Source organism: Sorex araneus, chromosome 3 (assembly GCF_027595985.1).
Source record: "Sorex araneus isolate mSorAra2 chromosome 3, mSorAra2.pri, whole genome shotgun sequence".
NCBI lineage: Eukaryota > Metazoa > Chordata > Mammalia > Eulipotyphla > Soricidae > Sorex > Sorex araneus.
Genome location: NC_073304.1, coordinates 24050032 through 24072888, shown reverse-complemented (window position 1 = coordinate 24072888; position 22857 = coordinate 24050032). Strand labels below are relative to the sequence as shown.

Here is a 22857-nt window from a genome sequence, read left to right as displayed (position 1 = left end):
CCAGAAGTGACCCCTGGGTGCAAAGCCAGGAGTAAGCCTTGCACACTGCCGGGTGTGGACCAAAATCCAACAGAAAAAAAAAAAAGGAAAGAAACATAGCAGGGAAATAACAGATATGCAGACAGAAACTGAGAACTGGTTTCTAGTAAGAAGCTCACCACAAGGGAGGCCTGGCGTGGGGGAGGACTCTGGGAGAATGGCTGCGGGAAGCAGACACTCTGGTGGGGATGTGGTGCTGGGGATTTTATGGATGAAACCCTACCAAGAAGGGTTTTGTAACCCATGGTGCTCAAAATTAGAAAGAAAATGATCTCATTTGCAGTTGAATCAAAGAATTAAATACCCAGGAGGAGAAAGACCTATATAATAAAAACTATAAGATGCTGTGAAAGATAAAGATACCCAGAGATGGATTCCATGTTCATTGAAAAGGAGAATATATCAAGTTGGCATTTACTAAAAGATATATATATATATATATATATATATATATATATATATATATATATATATATATATTCAAGGCAATCCTTACACAATTTCCAGTGCTTTTTGGTTTGGTTTTGCTCTGGGGTCACACCAAGCAGTGCACTGCGGCTACTCCTAACTTGGTGCTCAAGCTTGATCTTGTGTTTTGATGCGCAGACAACATCAGGGATGAACATTCCTGCCTGCCAAGCAGGCACTCCAGCCCTTTGAGCCACTCCCCTAGTCTGACATGTATTTTTTTAAGGAGATGAACAAAAGATACTAAAATTTATATGGAATCTCACAAAAGACCTCTGAAATGTGAAGACATATTGGGGTTAAAAAGAAGAAAAATGAAGGTATCATGTTGCCGAACTTCAAACTATTTTTAAAAATAGTGACCTTTCAAATGAAACAGCAATGAAATAAAAATAGACACAAATCAATGAAATAGAATTGAGAGTCCAGAAATAAACCCACTTGTCTACTGACATTTACTCTATAACAAAGGTGCTATGATCACATCATGGAGAAAGGTAAATCTCATCAAAAATTCATTCTGGGAATACTGGACAACTACATGCAAAGGAATTAAACTCCCTCACTCTTTAATGTTATACAAAGAATAAATTTAAACTCAATTAAATACTTGAAATATATGCAAGGCACAAAACACGTAGAACATAGGTGGTAAATAAAGACTAAACAATTGGGACTTCATTCAATTTAAAAAGCTTCTGCACAATGAAAAAAAATGTAAGTAGAAGGATAGGACAGCTTAATGAATGAGGCTGCCTCATACCATGCTCCTAATAAGGGTTTAATACCCAAGATATCCAGAGAACACATGCAATTAAAAAACAAAACTTTTATTTTTTTTCTTTTTGGGTCACATCCAGCGATGCACAGGGGTTACTCCTGGTTCTACACTCAGGCATTACTCCTGGCGGTGCTCAGGGGACCATATGGGATGCTGGGAATCAACCTGGGTCGGCTGCGTGCAAGGCAAACGCCCTACCCACTGTGCTATCGCTCCAGCCCAAAATAACAAAACTTTTAAACTGAGTAGATATGAATAGACACTTGTCTAAAAGAAGATGGGTGGCCAGTTGGTACATGAACAGATGCTCAACATCCCTTATAAGTTTGTGTGTATATGAGTGTGTGCACACATGAGAGTGGACTCAGGCCTCATATGTGTAAAGCATGTGCTTTGCCACTGGACTACAATCCCAACTCATCACTTACAGCAAAAAGATGAGTGACAAGTGTTGGTGAGGGCATAGAGAAAAAGGAGCCATTTGACATGGAAATTAGTGTAACCATTTTGGAAAATATTAGGGACTTTCCTCAAAACACTAAAAATATAACTATGTTATGATCCCACAATCCCAGTTCAGAGTATCCAAAGAACATGAAGTCAGCAAGTCTTCAACGACATGTGGCCTGATGCTTATTGCAGCACCATTTCTAAGACTGATATGGAAACAATTAAATGCCCACCTGGAGCTGGAGCAGTAGAAGAGTGGGTCGGGCATTTGCCTTGCGTGCAACTGACCCAGGGTCATTCCCTGGCACCCTCTATGGTCCCCCAAGCCCCACCAGGAGTGATTCCTAGGCTCAGAACCAGGAATAAACTTTGAGCACTGCCAGGTGTGACTCAAAAACAAAAACAAAAATAAATAAGAGGAAGTACCCACCCTAGAAGATGGGGTAATGACACCACGATATACTTACACAACAAAATACTATTTAACTATGAAAAAGAAAATTTGCCTTTTTACAACATTATAGAACTTGAGGGGATTATCACTGTATCACTGTCATCCTGTTGTTTGTGATTTACTCAAGCGGGCACCAATAATGTCTCTATTACACTCAGCCCTGAGATTTTAGCAGCCTCTCCTCACTCGTCTTTCCCAATGATTGGAGGCTCTTTCAGGGTCAGGGGAATGAGACCTATCACTACTGTTCTTGGCATATTGAATACGCCATGGGTAGCTTGCCAGGCTCTGCTGTGCGGGCGGGTTACTCTCGGTAGCTTGCCGGTCTCTCTGAGAGGTATGTATATACTGTATTTGGGATATGAATATGCCATGGGGAGCTTGTCAGGCTTCCCCGAGCAGGTAATAGACTCTTGGTAGCTTGTCAAGTTCTCCAAGAGGGAGAACTAGGCTATCAGATGTTGCTTGGCCGCAATGAGGCCGCGCACATCCAGAAGCTTGGTTTTATAGTCTCTGAATGCTGGCTGTTGATGGGATTACATAGCATGGGGGGGGGGGGGCAGTTTCTGGGTGTGACTGCCTAGCTACTGGAAAATGAGGGATCTGGGTGGAAGAAGCCAAGTCCTGATCTGAGCAGCCTTGAAGATCTCGGCCCCTGGTCCCGCTGAGGCGATTACACAAAGTCAAACAAGGAGACACTGGACATGTGTAATAAAAGGAAACAAAGTGAAAAAAAAATTGATTCAAATAAAAGTAATTTTGACACTGGCCATTGACAATGAAACAGGTTTCATTGGGGAGGAGGATGGGGGTAGAAGCAAGGGTGGAGGGGGTTTAATGGATGGTGGGGGCAAGGCGAATAGAGAAGTCTGGAGGCTCTCCAGTGAAAGCGACACTTCCTGAGCCACAAAAGGTGGGCATGTCAGCCTAACGCCCGAAGGAGAGGAACTCAAACCCACCCAGCTTGACCAAAACAACACAGACTACCTTGCATGACCAAGGATTCTAGGCCTGGCTTTCATTGGTGCTCTCAGAAATATGGATCCAGTGTTTGTGGCTTTGTGTAAGTTGGAAAGGCTACACATTTTCTCTGATCCCTCCTCTCCGTGAGACTCTAAGGATCACAGAGCGTCTGGCAGGTGGAGGTGGAGCAGCAGCTTATGTTCATGCATCCGAGGTCGGCATAGACACTCAGTGTGGACACCAGTTGGGTGGTGGATAGTGGCCACACCTCCCTCTGGAAACCCCTAGCAGGACCCACACATCAGAGGCTGGGATGGAACTGACATGGGTTCCAGGCCATGAGTAAGCTCTCGTTCGTCTCCGTGCTCCTTTCCTCTCCACCTCCCCTTCCCTGCTCTGTACCACGCAGCCCCATCTCCCACCAGACACGAGAACCTCCTAGAGACAGTTTAACCAACTGCCACCCTTGAGTAAGGTCAAGTGCCTGAATCCCACAGAGACAGCCAGTCCGCCCAAACAGGATATATTCTTAGCGATCTGCTTCTCTAAAGGAACCCTGGCAAAGCAGTCAATGCTGACACTGAAGATCGGTCAATAACTTAGCATGATTTAGCAACATAAACTCTTCTGTCTTCAAGAGGAAGGATTCTCCCGCAGGAAAGGAACCAGATGGGGTTACTTGAAAGAGCAAAAGGGGGCTCCAAGTGGGAGGCCAAGCCAGGAGGCACGTTCTCTTACAGGAGGTTGGTTCAGTGCTCGCATTCCTGACATGAGGGCAGGGGCTTTCTTCGCTGTGGGAGGTTATGGAGCTACAGCTCCCGCCTCTGTCACAAGATGCAGAAACCCCATCCAGTTCTGACAATAAAGTCCAGAGAGCACTGATGCCTGTGGTCCCCTGGGGTGGGGGCAAAATGAGTTCCGTGTGAGGACCACACGGCCTGAGACCAGCCAACAGGTATCTGTCCCCAGTAGTCACTATCTCCATTCGGAAGTCCTAGAGCATCATGCCGTACTATGAGAGTCAACGAGTCCAGAGGGAAAGGGTCTCATCCGGTCGGCAGTTTGTCAGCAGGGCTGGGTCAAGGGCCAGGTCTTCTGTCCTCCAGCTTCGTGCTACTCTGGGTCACCACGAGGCACTCTTACCCCATAATCTGGCATGTGTTGACAGCCTAATGCAGCCATGGAGACAGGTTTGCCATGGTCCCCAAAGTCAGGACAATTATTTCATTGTTCTGCACAAAATAACCGGGAGGAAAAGAAGAAGGTACCAAGGAGGAAATGGCTTTATTAGTAGTCTGGGAATGTCTGGGAAACCCAGCCACGGAGAAGAGAGGCTAACACTGGCACAGGGCGGCGACCTAACATTACAGAATATCTTCCTGAAACCCAACTGTGAAACCAATGCCTGCATCTTAGTATCTGCACAATCAGAAATGCCACTTAGCCCTGCTGAGGGAACTGCGGGAAGCTTCCACTGAAGTGAGGGCTTGGGAGAGGGAGAGCTCCTGAGCACTGCTGAATCTGAGCTCCATGTACGGTTTGGGGTCTGAGATGGGAGGAGCAGAGGACAGGGTCAGGGGGTCTCATCCCCCCCACAGGCGGTGGCTGTGTGTGGAGGGGACAGGAACCGGAAGTTTTTGCACAGGGCGAGGCTAGGGCGGCAGAGGGGCGCGGGTGGAAGGGAAGCAACATCTGGGCGCTCTCTATCCCGGGGTCTCTGTGTCGTCTGGTAGAAGGGCGCCTCCAGCAGGTCCCGGCAACACCACTACCTTTCCTGAGGTAAGAAGTTTGTTCTGTTTCGACTTCCTTCAGAAGAGAACGGCCAGTGGTCAACACTGTGGCCAAGGTCATCATGAACTGAGAGGCATGGACTGGTCGACCTTGGATGCCACGTCCTTGTGAGTCGAGGAGAATTCTCTTCTGAGGCAGCCTCTCATCTCAGACCAAGAGAGTTCGGGCCCAATATGGGCCCAATCTAGAAATCACTCCCACCGTCCTGTGAGCACCAGGTGGAGAGAACTTTCTCGTGAGTCACAGCTTCCCATCGTGGCCTTTGGAGAGGACCGTGGGGGCGGGAGCGCAGGGTGAGGCCGGCTGTGCCCTGTGCGGGTCTCTGCCCGGAGGAGCGGGCACTGCCTGGACCCGGGAGATGTGACGCGGGCGCTCTCCCACAGAATTCGCTCCACCTTCTGTCACGGGCAGGAAGGGAAGAGTTGAGGCAGGTCAGGGGAGCTGTTGTCACTTAATTCTTCCATCGAATTTGCTGTGGGAAAAGCAATGAACAGCTTTCACGGATCCAAAAGGCACGAGAGGTGGGGGTGGGGCGGGGCGGGGTGGGAAATGCTGTACAGCATGGCTCACAGCTAGGAGATGTGAGGGGAGAACCAAGGGGGAGGTGGGAGCTTGCTTCTTTAATTGTGGGGAAGTCACTTATCTGGAGACAAATCGAGCACCTATTCTGCACCCCACAAGCCTGAATTAGGCCACAGGCTCTGCTCTGTCCTGACCAAGAGGAGCCAGCTTTAGATGAGCCCAGGGTAGACCCCCCTGTTCCCCCAACTTGCTCTACCCTTTTTCGCTCACGTAGGCTGGTCATATGAGCCCCTGAGCGACTGCCCAGGTGAGATGCTCGGAATCTGTAATGTGAGTTTCCCTACTTCCGGCTGTTGGTCCCTCCCCCCTGCTCAGTTTAATACATCCTTGCCTCAACTGAGTCTGAGAGTCAGGCCAAGGGCAGGGAGACAGCTCAAAGGACTAGAGTGCAGGCCTTGCATGTGGAAGCCCAGAGCTTGGTCCCCCTGCATGACTAGGAGTGATTTCTGTGACATGATAGCCATGTCACGTATGGACAAAAAAAAAAAAAGGGCAAAGATATAAGAAAAAAAAAGAAAAGAAAAGAAAAAAGAAAAGAAAAGAAAAAAGAAAAGAAAAGAAAAAAGAAAAGAAAAGAAAAGAAAAACAAGTCTCAGTCTGAGCTCAATCTGAAATAAGGAAGTCACCCTTATTTCAACACCCGTCACCTATGTCACCCTGCTGTTCAAGCAGAGTCTCTGGCCCTGAGCCTATGTGGTCAGCTGACTGCAACCACGCTCTGGCCCAGAGAACAGACACTTGCTGCTGCTCTGTGACCTGCCCGAGGTGGCTCACCGAGCTGCTGAGGATGACGTCGATCTTCTCCTCCTCGGCGGACCCTTTGTCCACCTTACTCCGGTATGCTAGTAACTGCTGGCGGTCCTTCAGGTCCCGGCAGGTCTGAGCAGCAAAGAGACAGACAGTAAAAGCTGCATTAACAAGGCGCGGGCTCTCTGCCTCCCATGCTACTCCTGCATCGAGCTGAGGGTCAGGGAGAGGCTGGGCGGCCACTGGCTATCGCCACCTCCTGTTGGAAAGATGTCGACAGAGCTCAGCTGTCTTGAGTCGGGTCTGAATTTTACACAGCAAACTGACAAGAGACCAGAGAAAGCAGCCAGAAGTCCGGGGAAACAATACCAGAGAGCTGGTCCAAATGAACTGTCAGGCCATTTTGGCCAGCCAGTCAAAACTGACCTCAAGATGCAGGAAGGGAATAGAGTGCGGACCCATTTTCCACTGGAGGGCTAACTCTGGGTCCCTGACTCTCCACTGTGGGTAGGTATTTCTTGGGGACTCACTTCGATGACGACATCATGACATTTGAACTTGGTAGCCAAGCTCAACTTTGTGTCCACGTCCTCCACCAGGTTGACGTACTCCTGTAAGATCTGCGGGAAGATAAACTTCTGATTAATGCTTCTCCAACTCATGAACTAAAAGATGGGGGACGAGAGCTTCCACAAGCAAGGCCCAGGTATGCGGGTTCCAGGACTAAATCTCCATGCCACATGGTGGCAGAGGTGCCAGGCTGTCCCTCCCCAGCTCCCTGCCCACTCGTCAGTCTGGCTGTCACCCCCACAATCTGCCACTGTCACCCCCACAATCTGCCGAGAGGTGCCATCTTAACGCACCAGCAGCCCTGGTCTAGAGACGCCCAATTGAATCCCAAAATGGATTAGTGGCCTACAGAAATGTCTCTGGAACCCAACCATCTACAATCTAGGATTCCAGAAGCATGCGGCCGCGGCACCCAAGATATTCAAAATGAGCAATGAGCAATAAATGCCCTAGCATCTGCCCCAGCTCTCAGGCTGGGTTGAGGCAAGGATCTTGAATGGTGGTGGGAAAATTGGAGCAAGCATAACGCCCAAAAGTAGAGAGAGAGTATTGGGGAAATTGCCTGCCCTGGAGGCAGGGTGAGGACTGGGATGGGGGGTAGGGGGGATATTCTGGGGACATGGTGACGGAGAGCGTGCACTGGCGAAGGGATGGGTGTTTGGTCATTACACGGCTGAATCTCGAACATGAAGGCTTTGTAACTGTAACTCATGGTGATTTAATAAGAAGGAAAAAAAAGTAAAGTAATGCAGAGTTCACGCCCAATTCAATCAACTTAATCAATGGCTGAATAAACAGCAGTACTCCTACATTAAAAAAATAAAAATGAAAATGAAAGATGGGGGAAATCCAAGAAGACGGAAGAGTCTGTCTGTGGTCTGCGATGCCTGCAGCTCCCAGCAGCACCTGTGGGACAAGTCCCGCAGTGGGGAGTTGAGGGGCCCTCTGTGTACCTCCGGGGCCCCCAGGAGAGGACGGAAGTGCACATCCCCCTGTCTCCTGCAGCGGGCAACTTGTGCCAGCTCAGGCTTCCTCTGCATCTGGTCCAGTGCTGGACCACTGCTCCCTGCGGCCCTTTTCTAACACGTGCCCGTGTGTCAGGGCTTGCCAAGGGCTAGACACAGATGCCGCTCAGCGAGGACCAGGCCGGGCTTGCAGCTCCCTCAGGCAGAGGAGAACTTCCCTCCTGGGCTTCTCTAGCTCCAGTTCTAACTCAGGCACGATGCTGCCGTTGGCTGGGACTAGAATGGGCCAATCACTGAGCAGGGAGTGAGGCCTTCCCCAGGGCCCCTCGCCCACCTCTCTGACGGGACCCTTACCTGCATCGGGGCACTGTTCTTGTGCAAGATTTCCACCACCCGGTGGAAGCCGATGGGTGCCCTCTTCTTGGTGTGGCCCAGCCAGTTCTGAAAAGGAAAGATGGGCAACAGCAGCTAGGACAGACGCACTCAAGACACTTGGGACTGACCTCAGGGTGGGTCCAGAAGGACAGTGCAAGGAGGGAGAAGGGACCTGGGAACAGAGCAGTAATGAGACATGAGCTGTTCGGAAAAGCCAACGCACCTGAGAGCTTGGGAGGGAGTCAATAATCGGGAGCTTTTCTCAGAGTGGGAAAGCGTCAGTGGCATAAAATAAGTTCTTAATTCTGTAGATAATAAGGCAGGGGCTTTGAACATTGCCAATTGAAAATAGCCTTGACTTAATATTTGCATTATAAACTTATCTAGGTAGAGGGCTAGAGCAATTAGTACAACAGGGCGGACGCTGGCCTTGCATGCAGTCAACCTGGATTCAATCCCTGGTGCCCCATATGGTCCTCCCTGCCCTGCCAGGAGTGATCCCTGAGCACAGAGCCAGGGTAAGCCCTGAGCACCACCAGGTATAACTCAAAAACCAATAAAAAAAGATTTTTTTTTAAAAAAGGAAATTTATAGAACTTGAGACTGTAGGGGCCAGAGAGAGAGAGCAGAGCAGCTTATACCTGGCTGACCTGGGTTTGATCCACATGGCGCCCTGAGTCCCGGGGCACTCACCTTTGTGGTAAAGAGGGCATCCACATCGTTCCAGGCTCGAAGCTTGGCGCGAGCAGCCAGGGCGGTCAGCACGTACTGTTTGTCCGGGATCTAGGGAAGAGACGGGCAGAGAGTTAAGTGGGAGCAGAAATGCATCGGGAGGGGTAACGAAAAGTCTGTGAAGGACTGGCGAAATATCCCGTGCTGCCGATTCCCTGATTCTACGGCCTGCAACTCAGATATTCCCCCACCTCAACACCACCTTCCTCCCCTCCCCAGCCCAGCACTGCTGCAGGCCACTGGGGTCAAGCCTCTCCCCTCCCGCCAGTGTCTCCTTCTGCCGCTAACGGGCTAAGGACTCACCGTGCACGGCTATAAGGACACACCTGCTCCAAGCGACCCTCCCACTGCTTTTATCAAAACAAGGGCCAATTTATATGTACCTTGAAAGTCTTCTTCAGGTTAACAGGACTGCTGAAAGTCCCCTACAATGAAAGTAGAGAAGGAATTTCAGAGTTACTACCCTTTCCAATCTTGCATTTTCTTTTCCACTGCCAAGGCATTGGAAACCTAGTAATTAGTTTAGGAGAAAAACTCCCATGAGGGGTGGGAAAGGGAAAAACAAAAAAACAAACAAACAAACCAACCAACCCCGCTGAGTCTAACTGGATTATCACCACAACCAGTTCAATGACACTGAATTAAAAATAAATGGTGGTACTTCCCAACTTAATTCTAACCCTATGATCCTTATGATCATGTCCACGTTGATGACCATAGAACTCAAACCTCTTTACAAATGTTTTAAAATGCACTTGCAGGGGCCAGAATGATAGTACAGCAGGGAGGGCGCTTGCCTGGCGCACAGCTAACCTGGCTTTGATCCCTGGCACCACACACGGTCCCTGGAGCCCCACTCAGAGTGACCCCTGAGTACAGAACTCTGAGTAAGCCTTGAGTACCACTCGGTGTGGCCCCCAAGCAAAAAGAAAATAAAATGTACTTGCAGCCTTTTAATTCACTGCCACTCTCCTCTGCACTGTGCCAGCCCACAGTGAAGACCCTTCGCACAGCAATGGGACCGGCACTGGTGAGGAAGAATGTGCCATTCTACACGCCTGCTCACTCACTCACGACCCTTTTTCCATCCTGGCTTACCCTTGCCGAGGGCCAGGAGAGCTGCCAGGTAGACTGCCAAGAACTACATGCACCCATAGTTAATAGAGAGCATCAAAATACTGCAAAGTACTGGCACCTGGCTATGTTCCTCTGGTGTGGTGTGTGTATGCGTGTGTGTGTGTGGGGGGGGAGGGCCGGGTAGGGGGGATAGCGGGCGCCAGGGATTTCTTTCACACTGTGGCTGCACCTCGGCCTCTGTGTAGTGGTAAAAGCAGGAGTAGAAGAGCGTGGTCACGAGGGGCATGTTGAGGATTGAAGCCTTGCGGGGGTGCTTCCGGAAGATCTCCGTCTGTCCCGCAGCTTCGAGATGTCGATCATTCGCCTGGTGTAGTCGGGGGGGTGGGGTGGGGAGAAACAAAAAACAGATCACTGTCTGTACGGGAGAGGCGGGTGGTATTAAACTGCTTCAGGATGACAGCCACTGAGACAGGAGGCCTGAGGGGGGGAAGCACGGGACAGTGTGGGACGCCAGGAGTCTGTAAACGGGGGTGGATTTCAGTGGGAGGGAGAACAGCTGGAGAAACAGGAATAAGACGGGATTCTGGGGGTTCGGAGGAAAGAGTCCCAGGGCAGCAGTGGGAGGCAGGGCAGATGTGTGAGGAGTGGGGAGAAGGGGCTGGCACGCAGGGGAGGGAAGGACAGGGCAGTCGGGAGCAGAGCACTGAGCGTAGACATGCAGTGGGAAATGCGGAGACCAGGAGGCCAACCTCAATGATGATCTGGCGTTCCAGGAGTGTGTAATGATCTTGAATGTGTGCGGAATCTTCTGCTGAAAACGGCAAACTGGGGGAGGGCCAGAGAGTTAGTACCTTTCCTCTGCTCGAACAGAAAACACCCAATGCAACTTAACCACCACCGCTGTCAGCCTACGAAGTTCGTGGACACACACACACACACACACACACACACACACACACACACACACACACACACACACACACACACACACACACACACACACACACACACACACACACACACTTTGTATGCCAGAGGCCTGAGATCAATCCCCAGGACACACACTTCCCAGAGAACCATCAGGTGTGGCTTCCAAGCAAAAACCAAACCAACCAGACCAAAAAATCCAGAAAATTCTCTAAACTCTCTTTGTTTTTCCTCAGTTTGCCCTCAAACATGAGGGGTAACAGCATAAGATACTGAAGTACAGGGTGACCTTTGATGATCGTGAGGAATCTGTGCTTGGCCTTTCACCTCCTGAGCTGTTCCACTCTCTCTCACTCTCTTCACTCCTTATATGTAAAGGCACTTAAGGCACTTATGATCAAAATCACTTCTCTATACTTACCTAATGCACGTCTTAAGAAATTCTTTTCGTTTCTCAGGGTCCTGAATATTCAGATGCTCTCGATAATGGGATAGCTACAAAAAACAAGAGAACGGCATTGAGCTGTAAGCAGACTTGCTACCCTGGTGACTGAAATTCCTCATGATCGGGATTCTTCCTAGGTGTGGGTGGGAGACAGGGAGAACAAAGAATGCATTCAAAATCTCTTTGGTTTAGCTATAGCTTCAATATGGTTCTTCAATATGGGAGCCACTAGAAACACTATTGTTTGCATTTACATTTAAATTACATTTACATCTAAAATTCAGGGCTTTGGTTCACTAGTCACTTCTATTTGGGAGGGAATAAGGCAGTGCTCGGGCGGGGGAGTTGTGGGTGAAGGGGACAACATGCAGTGTCAGAAATCAGAATGGGAGTCCCAATTGCAAAGCATGGGCTCCCAGCCCTTTGACTTATTTCCCAGTCTCTCATTAGTCACTTTTAAGTACTCAACGTAATTGTGACAGTGGCTGTCACTTAACAGCATTATCACAGATGTTCTGCTGGACAGTACCGAGCTACGCTCAAGCACGAAGCGGGCCGGGCAACTAGCTTCACTCTAATTTGCCTCGGTCTTCAGGATTTAACCAAAACTAGCTTTTGCTTCAGCCCTGGTCTCTGGATGGCTCAAGGCCTAAATGCCCCATTCAGTGCTACTTTTTGGCATCCCTGACCTTCTGTATGGTCGATGACAGTATGACTTTCAGTAACATGAACAGGGCAAGTCACACTGATTCCTTATCGATAAACTATTCATATTCAAGGGCTGAGGGATTTACACGTAACTTAGAGAATCTTACAATAGGAACTTCGGCATAAATGTCTACTTTTTTCTTGCACTTTGATGTTTTCAGAGTGTAACAGCACAAGATTGTTTTACACTTGCAGTAAAATGTTCACCTTTTATTAATTAATGAATTAATGTTTTGGTTTGTACTTGGGCCACATCCAGTGGTGCTCAGCCACTCCTGGCTCTGGGCTTAGGTTTCACTCCTGGCAGGCTCAGGTGGCCATATGGGGTGGCTGGGAATCAAACCTGGTCATGCGAGTGTAAGGCAAGTGCCCTACCCACTGTACAAGCGCTCTGGCCCTTAAACATCTACTTTTATTACAAGGTTTAAATGCAGCAACAATTAATGCTGATAGGAAAGCTGTAATTTTATAAACAATTATTAAAAACACTTCAAGAGGACTGAGAGATAGTAATGCGGGTAGGGCTCTTGCTTTGCATGCAGCCCACCCAAGTTTGATCCTCAGTACCCATACTGTCCCCTGAGCCCACCAGGAGTGATCTCTCAGTGCACAGCCAGGAGTAAGCCCTGAGCACTGTCGTGTGGTCCAAGAACACACCTCCCCTCCAAAAAAAAAAATCAAACAAAAAATTCTCAACATTTCTTTTTTCTCTTTTTTTTTGCTTTTTGGGTCACACCTGGCAATGCACAGGGGTTACTCCTGGCTCTGCACTCAGGAATTACTCCTGGCAGTGCTCAGGGGACCATATGGGATGCTGGGGATCGAACCCGGGTCGGCCTCGTGCAAGGCAAACGCCCTACCTGCTGTGCTATCGCTCTAGCCCCAAATTCTCAACATTTCAAGAGAAAAGAAATAAACAGATCAGGGCGGGGAGATAACTCCAAGGTCTAGAGTACATGTTTTGTATGTGGGAGCCCTGTCATTATGGTCCCTTGAGCACTGCTGGACGCGCCCCTTGGACACTATCAGGTGTGCCCCATACTCTTTCCCAAAGAAATAAACAGACTGATAGTAAAAATATTAAGAGAATGAGCTTGGAAGATATGTGTAAGATAAAAAGGCTATTAGAGATAATATTATGAAATAATCTAATCTTCTATATTTAGTACGTAATCACTATTAAATAATGTAATCTTTAATAGCAATGATTATTCTATTATTCAATTTTGCATATGTCTTTCAAGAAAATATCTTACTACAGAAATCTACATACTCTGGGTTGAAGTGATAGTACAGCAGGTAGGGCACTTGCAGGGTTGGTCCCTGACACCCCATATGGAGCCCTGAGCACTGCCAGGGGTAGCCCACAAAGAAAACCCACTACGTATTCTGTAAGGATAAACTGAACAGTCTACTAGCATTGCTACCCTTAATGCTTACAAGGCAGAAGATCTCCAGTTTTATGTACATGCATAATAAACCATTTTCAATGTAAACACAAGAACAAAGAAAAATAAAAATTTCTTAGGTAAAAATCAGTTGCCCAAAACATTTCTGTTAACAATCAAACTGCAAAATAATAAATTTTGGGGGCTGGAGTAAGAGCACAGCGGGTAGGGCGTTTGCCTTGCACATGTCCAACTCAGGTTCAATTCCCAGCATCCCATATGGTCCCCTGAGCACCATCAGGGTAATTCCTGAGTGTAGAGCCAGGAATAACCCCTGAGCATTGCCAGGTGTGACCTAAAAAGCAAATAAAAAAATTTTTTTTCTCAAAGAAAAAAAAATGGGCACCAGGGAAGTAGTGCAGTGGAAAAGCACTTGCACTGCATGTGTGTGGGCCTGATTTTGATCCCCAGCACTACAGAATAAAATAAGGATGGTCATGTGGCATGAAGGAAATTCCTGACAGATTCAAAATACAGAGATGAAAAAAAAAATGTAAACGAAAAACTTTCTAAAATAATTGCTAGAAGGTCTGGAGCACAGTGGGTAAGGTGCATGTGGCCGACCCCGGTTTGATCCCTGGCACCCATACAGTTCCCCTAAGCACCACCAGGAGTGATCCCTGAGCACAGAGCTAGGAGTCAGCCTGAGCACTGCCAGGTGTGACCCAATTTCCACCACCCCCACCCAAAATGTTTGAAACATGAAATAATTGCTAGAGACTGATAATCATTTGTCTATAAAAGATGTTTACAGATTTAGGTTCTGTTTACAAAGTGTAACTGGGAAACCTTTTCCTGAGTTATATTTGGCTGGGCCAAGGAGATCACCATCACTGTTAAATCATGCTGAGTGAGAGCATCTGAACCACCACAGATGTGTGCTACAGAGACGAAAGAAATGACCCTACCGCTGAGGGCATAGAGAAATGCTTAGCTTGGCACTGGGCCAAGCGCTGAAAAATGAATCACTTGTTTTATTATTACAATTCAATATTTGGAAACATTTATTCTTCTATTCTAGGAGTTCATTCTATAATGGAAAAATTATGTGCCAAGTTGACTTTTATACTAAGCCACTCAGCTTTAGCAAAATGTGACATGGGTTATGAAAGGAGCGATAATACAGTGGGTAGAGCATTTGCCTTGCATGGCATCCAGTGTGGTCCTCCAAGCACCCCGGGAGTAACTCCTGAGAGCAGAGCCAGGGATAACATCTGAGCATTGTTGGGTGCAACCAAAGGGGGGGTGAGGGGGGGAAGAAATGGGTTATATTATTTGTTTTCTTTTCTTTCTTTTTTTGTTTTGTTTTGTTTTAGGTCCATACCAAAATGACGCTCAGGGGTTACTACTGGCTCATTCAGGAATTACTCCTGGTGAGACTTATGGGACCATATGGGATGCCTGAGATCAAACCTGGGTCCATCATGTGCAAGGCAAGCACCCTACTATACCATCTCTCCAGCCCTAATTATTTGGTTTCTTATCCCTATTAGCATTAAACATTTTCTTTGGTATCTGTAACTTCTATAAATCAGTAGTTAGTAACTGGAAAAAAAAATATATATATATACACACACACACATATATATATATATATATATACACACCTATATATATACACCACACATACATACATACCTATCTTTCTCTCTCTATTCTCTATCTATCTATCTATCTATCTATCTATCTATCTATCTATCTATCTATCTATCTATCTATCTATCTTCTCAGTAGTGCTCAAGGCTTACTCCTGGCTCTGTGCTCAGGGGACAATATGGAATGCCAGGTCACCCACATGCAAGGCAGGAGCCCACCCACTGTACTATCAGAAGAACCTATTTGTAAGCCCAACCAAAGAACACAGAGAAACCTAACCGGACATCATTTGGATTATGTTCTCCAGGCCTCCTCAATGCTCTCTTCTGGATTTAATCAATACCAAAAGAAAGGATGCAGAGAAATCCGCGTGGGGATTTGGAGGCCGGGTTGACACCGAGAGTCCTGTTAAAGAGGGCCCCGGCTGAAAGAAAGGGCACTTACCGCCAGCTCTTCTGTGCGGTCCAGGAACCTGGGGAGAAGCAGAGGGAGTAGGGCGGTTTAATCGACTCATGCGCCAGCACAGCTGCACACAACAGCACGGCTGCTCGGGAGAAGCACGGGCCAGTCTGACTTCTCTCAGCAACACGGCAAAGCTCATCCCTTCTTAATTTCCCACCCCCAGCAGCTCCCTGAAAATAGAGGCTGGCTCCAGAGTCACTGGTCCCACGGTTACTGGAGCTAAACCAACAGCAAGGGCACAGAGGCATTCCGGAGCATGAATAACTGTCACGTTAACAGGTCTGAGAGGAAGGTTCAGAGCTCCTAAGAACCTTGGCCTACAGTAATCTGAGGGATTATTTTTTAATTTTTTAAAAATGATGAATTTCTCTGTAAATATTACCTTGAAAAGACTCTGCTATACTGTTTCTTGTTATTATAGAGAATGTGATGTTATGTTCCCACAATGGAGGACTTTAAAAAATTTTTTAAATATTTTTGCAAGGGTGGTGAGGCTGGCAGGCTCCTGCTGAGGAGCTTGGGAGTGACTCCTGGTGGTGCCTGGGGTACTATATGCAGTGCTGGGGACAGAACCTGGTGGGCCGCGCAGAAGGCAAGTGCAAGTGCCTCCCTTCCTGCTCTCTCTCCAGCTGAGGAACAAGGCTTCTTGCTTTGGATTCCTTCCTACTCCGGAGTGCTGCAAGGAACATCTCCGCTTCAGAATGGAAGGGATGCTTAACCAAGTCATGTGAGAGGAAGCAAGAATGGAAGGAAGAAGAAAAGAAGGAAGGAAGGAGGGAGAGGTAAAAGAGAGGGGGTAGGTGGAGAGAAGGAGGCGAGGCATGAAAGCAGGAAGCAGAGGTGTAGCAGGAGGGGGGAGGGGACACAGGGGACACAGCCTCCCTGTTGAACAGGTTTCCGCCACATTTCTGGCTGATCAGCTACAGTCCTGACCTGATCACTAGACCTGCTTTCCCTACTCTGGTCTTCGGCGTGGTGCCACCTGGCACTGGAGTCACTGGGTTCTTAGGCCATATGCCAGTATGAAAGAAACCTACCTCCTTCCCTGACACTGAAGAAGGATGTCGGGGGCCAGAGCTATAGGACAGTGGGTGGGCATTGGTCTTGCACACAGCACACCCGGAATCCAGCATTCCAGATGGTCCCCCCAACCCACCAGGAGTGATGCCTGAGTGCAGAGCCAGGAGTAAGCCCAGAGCACCACTGGGTGTGGGCCCCACAATAAAAAAAAAAATAAAAGGGAGAGTTGGCTAGGTGTGGCCCCCAAACAAAAAAGAAACAAAAAAGGATGTAAGATACATTCACGTTAATCTAATGGTGGGAATGACTGAACCGAGACAGGAAAGACAAAATGATAGAGACACATGACCAGCCCCCTGCCCTGACCCCAGATTTGCCTACCTCTTCCTCTCCACCCACCTGAACCCTACCTAGTCTCATGGGCCTGCCTCAGTTCCTAGTTGCTTCCATGAGTTTATCCTGACTGAAAGTTCTATTTGCTTTTGCTGCTTTTATGGTTCTTCTCATTGGGGTCAATAAACGTGCCTTTATTCTAAGTCTGTAAATTTTTTATACTAAGTCTTTGAATTCTAAATGCTTACTGTTTACTAATACTATAGGGCCGGAGCAATAGCTCCGGGGTGAAGGTGCTTGCCTCACACACAGCTGACCCCTGGTGGATCCCCTGTGCCACATCCAGTCTCTAAACACTGCCAGGAGTGACCCCTATGAACAGAGACAGAAACAGCCCCTGAGGACCACCAGGTGTATCCCCAAAACAGGATAAATCAAACCAAAATGACTACCACTGCGACTCAGCCTTACTCCAAGTCTCTGTACACAATAACTCTTCCCCCTTCAGGATGGAAGGGAATAGGCATCGTCCTCTCTCCATCTTACAGAGGTGAGAACTGATGATTGGCAGGGCTCAGGAACTCGTCCAGGTTGCAGGCAGAGGCAGGGATGAACCCAGGCGGCACAGCCAACACCTCCTCACAGGCTGTGGTGATGACACTGGGTCCCGGGGCTCTCTAACAACAAGCATTTCCAGACTCAAGACAGGGGCTCCTTGTCTCTGGACTCCCAGCACGAAGACACTCAGAAACATCACAGAGACCACCAGCGCTTACCTAAAAAGGTCTAAGAGCAGCTTCTGGTCCCCCATCTCCTTCAGGAAGTGAATGAAGTGTCTCAAGGCGACCTGCCGTACCTCCAGCTCCCGGAAGAGGATCTCTGCAGGCAGGAAGGAGAAGATGGGTCGGAGTGATGGAAGCTTGTTCCTTGGGGAGAAGTGGTCCTCTTTCCAAACCAGTCAGATGCCAGAAACGACCCCTGGAACTATGGCTCAACCCCCCACCCCCCACTCCAGGGCAGCGCTTAGTCACCGAGCCAGCTGGTAGCCTACAGCAACCCAACCACAGCACTTACTGCAGGCTTGGACTTTTTTTTTTTTTTTTAATTTATTTATTTTTAATTAGTGAATCACCGTGAGGGTACAATTACAGATTTATACATTTTTGTGCTCATGTTTCCCCCATACAAAGTTCGATAACCCATCCCTTCACCAGTGCCCATTCTCTACCACCCGTAAACCCAGCATCCCTCCCACCCTCCCCAGTCCCGTCTCCCACCACCCCACACTGCCTCTATGGCAGGGTATTAGGCTTGGACTTTTTTGAACCAGCTCATGATTTTTATCTGTAAGACTGTAAAATACGTCATCCATGGGAACACGGTCACCTCGCAGTCTGTGACTAACGGGGCTGCGGAGGTGACGCCTCTGTCCCCCTAGAGGATGACCGACTGCCCTAGAGATGTGGATACTCGGGAGTCTCAGAGCACCCAGGGTCTCTGAAGAAAACTCGAGGCGCTCCCTGCCAGGGTGGCTGACTGAAGGTTTCTCTCAGACCATGCTCACCTTTGCTCAGCGTCCTCTTCAGGAAGATCAAAACCTGGAAGGAAAGAATGAAATGTCCTGTGTGCCAAGTATTGGGGAGTCAGGTCAGCAACTCAAGGGTCATCGTGGAGAGGCCACACAACAGACTTTCCCCGGGATAGAGGAACAGGGGCAGGAGGAGCCAGAACTGAGCTGTGCCCGGGGAGACTGCAACCCATGCCCTCATTGGTGAGACACCCGGCTCTGACAGACTCCGTGACATCCCTCTCTCCTCACATGATTTCTGAGACGAGTAGGCAAACTACTGCTTCCTGGTCATAACCAAGTCTCTGACACAGGCTCGCTGCGCCAGCTTGCCTCAGAGCACGGGTGACAGAGAATCCTACCCTTTGAGGGCAATTTCGGGCTTTTCACTTGATATTTAACCTCAAACGTCCCAGTCCATTCTGACAGACATTCAGAAAAGGATGCACAGAACAATGAAATCTGCAAAACCTACTGCGGTGATGACGTTTCCGTCATGCATGCTGACTGCTTCTTCAAGCAGCTGTAACTTGTCCTGTAACGAGCGGAATCTTTCGAGTGAACAGACCTGGCGGAGTAAGAACAGAATGAACGTAATGGAAAAGTGCTCTGCTCTGCAGTCCTGTCACCAGACACTGAAGAGTTGGGGGCAATGGAAGGAGATGTCCCCCTGAAGAGCCTCCTTATTCTTACACTATGGTCCCCAGCACTCAGTGATAAATCTTCACCCAAGCCCAAGACTTTCATCTACTTTTTCATTTCCAGAAGTGCTGGGGATGGTACCTAGGGCACCATACATGCAACGTATGTATTCTACCACTGAGTCACATTCCAGCTCGTTCTTAGAAGTCCTATAATTTTAGTACTTGCTTGCATTTAGAGCTGTGTTCCACTTAAAAACATTATTCTATTTAAAAATATACTTTTATTTATTTGGGAGGGGTGTGTGGGTCACACCTGGCAGTGTCCAGGGCCGATGCCCAGCTCTGTGACTCAGGGCTCACTTCACCACTGCTCAGGGGTCTGTATGTGGTATTGGGAAGCAATCTGGGGTCAGCAGCATGCAAGGCCAAGAGCTCTGTCCTGGCTCTGTGTTCTGCACTGTACTATTTTTCCAGCTCTTAGATTATTATTATCATTATTATTATTTTATGTCAAGTTTCCCAAATTGACCTACAGATTTGATGCAAACCAAATCAAAATCCCAGTACCTTTTTGGGTAGATATAAACAAGCAGATATCAATATTTTACATTAAGAACAAAGGGTTTACATGGGCCACAACAATTTTGGAAGAAAAAGAGCCAAAAAACTCAAATGAGCACCGTGCAAAGCTATAATTACTGAGTGTTCCTGGTATTAAGGTAGAAAAATCAAGCAACTTGAAACGAAAAGTCCAAAAACAGGTGGTCAACTGACTTTTATGTGGTCAACGGGATTTCAACAAAAGCACTAAGGTAATTCTAAGGGGAAGATGGGACTCCAAGAGTGGAATTCTCCACCTACAGAGTGGACTCCCAGAGTATTACAAGGGACAAAAAGGAAATGAATCCTGACTTGACTCATAACCAGATGGCAACTCACAGCAGAACACAGACATAAGCCAAAGACCAACCACTACCATTCTTTATCTTTCGTTCTTTGTTTTATTATTTATTTATTTATTTTTGGCTTTTTGGGTCACACCTGGCGGTACACAAGGGTTACTCCTGGCTCTGCACTCAGGAATCGCCCCTGGCGGTGCTCAGGGGACCATATGGGATGCTGGGAATCGAACTCAGTTTGGCCGAGTGCAAGGCAAATGCCCTACCCGCTGTGCTATCGCTCCAGCCCCCCTCTTTGTTTTATTTTTATCCTCTTTCCCCCAACCCCCACCCCCCACCCAACACACAAACTTTGATGTTTTGCCTTTTGCACTTTTCAATGCACTCTTTGGCTTTTTATGCTACTTTTTGGCTGCTTAGCTGTTTTTTGTTTGGGGACTACACCGTGTGGTGCTCAGGGCTTACTCCTGGCTCTGCACTCAGGGGTCACTGCCGGGGATGCTCAGGAACCATCGGGGGTGCCAGGAATCAAACCTAGATCAGGCACGTGCAAGGCAAACTCCCTAACCACTGTGTTATCTCTCCAGACCTCAGCTACCGTTGAGATGAACAGAAGTCACTCACCCGTGGCTGCAGTGCTCACACACTTACTTATGGTGCTCTGAGGGCGGGGGTGGAGGTATTGTATACTTCAGCCGCCAAGCTTGCGTAACCTTAGCTGTGCCATGCTAATTTTAAACACTAGCTGTGATGCCAGGAATCATAAGTGACAAGGCTACTCCACCCAACTCAGCATGTGGGTGATGTCCTGCAAAATTCTATTTTTTTAAAACTTTTTATCAACTAAAGAACTGTGATTTACAATAACATTAATGGTGGTTTCCTGTGTATATAATTCCACCTTCCTAGGGCCCAGAGGTTTATATTTGGGCTGCATTTGGAGGTACTCAAGTGTTACTCCTAGCTCTGTTAAGGGTCACTCCCAGTGATGCTCAAGGGACCATGTGGTGCCGTGATGGACCTGGGGCCCCGCCCATAAGCTCTGTCTCAGCCAACACCCTTTATTTTATTTTATTTTATTTTTTTTTAAGATTTTCGGTCATACCTGGCGATGCTCAGGGTCACTCCTGGCTTTGCACTCAGGGATCGCTCCTGGCAGTGCTCAGGGGACCATATGTGGTGCTGGGGATCAAACCCCAGCTGGGAGCATGTAAGGCAAGTGCCACACCCACTGTTCTATCTCTCCAGCCAATCTTCTTAAAGGTACTATCTTCCTCTTATTCATCATTTCCCCCCCACAAACCAAGAGTGGAGATTCAAAATTGGTGAGCTGGCTTTCCAACTCGATTTATTTTCTCCTGAAAACCACTTCACTCAATAAGTACAACTGAAGAAAGAGGTTAGGAAGTCCTCCCTGGGTTAAATAAGTCAGAAAGAGGAGGACAAATACCAGATAATCTCACACATCTGTGATATACAGAATAAAAACACAACAAAGGGTCACAGTATTGAGTAATGACAAACCCGTGGACATAGATTACAGAACTGAGATTCCCGAGTCAGGGTGGGAGTGGCCAGGGGGCATGATAAGGAGGAATGGAAGTAACAGGGTAGAGGGTCCTGGGCACCTGGGCTGGTGGTGAGGTGAGGAGGTATTGGACATAAAACCTAAATATTAACACTACTGTAAATATGCAAATTATAACTGGGGAAAAAAAAAGGAAGAAAAGGCTGGCTGGAGAGATAGCATAGTGAAAAGGGCACCTGCCTTGCATGGGGACGACCCGGGTTCAGTCCCTGGCACCCCATATGACTGAGTGATCCCTGAGCACAGACCCAAGAGTAAGCCCTGAGCACAGCCAGACAGAGGGGACAGTACAGCGGGCAGGTGCTCTGCCTTGCACACATGCGACCCAGCTTCAATTCCTAGCACACACAGAGGCCCCCCACGCACTGTCAGTGGAGAGCCAGGAGTAAGCCCTGAGTACCACCAGGGGTGCCCCCAAACACCCTTAAAACCAGAAAAGAAATTGGAACAGAAGAAAAGAACCCCTCCCTGAGTGGCTCGGTGGCTAACCGACCCCCCGGGCAGGCCTGAGGTTGTTCAGTTCAATCCCTGGTGCCACCACATGTGGCCAGAGTGACGGTGGCAGCTCTGCTGCCTGTGTCTGGCAGCTCAAGACATACGAGATCCCTGGTGTCACGAGTGAATTCTGGCCACACTACAGTCAGGTGTGTGCAAGCACAGCAACTAAGATCAGATGTGGCCAGAGTGCCAGGCACGCATGTGTGAGCACCGAGCCACGTCCCAGCAAGCACTACAACCAGAATGCACGGGTATAGCCACGAGACGGGGATCCCAGCAAGCGCTGCCATGTGACGCGTGGCCTCTCCCACCACCCCCGCCCACTGTCAGCACCTCGATGCGTGAGCACGTCTAGTGTGTGTCTAGTCATCGCCACGGGAACACCAACTGTGGAAAGTGGGGGGATCAGAGGAAGTAGACAAAGAGGGTTGGAGACCAGGCTCAATAGGCTGAGTACAGGCTTTGCCTTAGAGGCCTGGGTGCGAGCCCTGGCTCTGTTCTGTCTCCTAAGCATGTCGAGAATGGCCTGTGAGCATCATCAGGCATGACCACCACCCCCATAAAAAAGAAGTCCCCTAAAATTCTTTTTGAAAAAATTTTTTTTTTGTGGGGGATCTCCCTGGTAGTGCTGAGGGTCCCTGGGACTATACCAAACACTGCCCAGGAGGCTGTGTTAGGACAGGATTGAGCCAGGGGCCCTGTACACTGCCCCAGACTTGGCACTTCCT

General features: G+C 48.4%; 1 protein-coding gene across 1 annotated transcript in view; it reads right to left on the bottom strand.

Annotated features, from left to right (window-relative positions):
• Positions 1–2253: 2253 nt before the first annotated feature.
• The window catches only part of VIPAS39 (VPS33B interacting protein, apical-basolateral polarity regulator, spe-39 homolog), a 33195-nt gene continuing 12591 nt past the window's right edge, over positions 2254–22857 (bottom strand). Inside the window, exons 9-21 of the mRNA XM_055132920.1 lie at positions 18976–19068; positions 18498–18531; positions 17710–17812; positions 15563–15590; positions 11343–11416; positions 10744–10819; positions 10224–10358; positions 9301–9342; positions 8879–8968; positions 8165–8251; positions 6806–6895; positions 6303–6407; positions 2254–5418 (exon numbers count right to left, since the gene is read on the bottom strand). Of these exons, the coding sequence (XP_054988895.1) occupies positions 5398–5418; positions 6303–6407; positions 6806–6895; positions 8165–8251; positions 8879–8968; positions 9301–9342; positions 10224–10358; positions 10744–10819; positions 11343–11416; positions 15563–15590; positions 17710–17812; positions 18498–18531; positions 18976–19068 (978 nt within the window). The 3' untranslated portion in view covers positions 2254–5397. The remainder of the gene's footprint in view (positions 5419–6302; positions 6408–6805; positions 6896–8164; positions 8252–8878; positions 8969–9300; positions 9343–10223; positions 10359–10743; positions 10820–11342; positions 11417–15562; positions 15591–17709; positions 17813–18497; positions 18532–18975; positions 19069–22857) is intronic.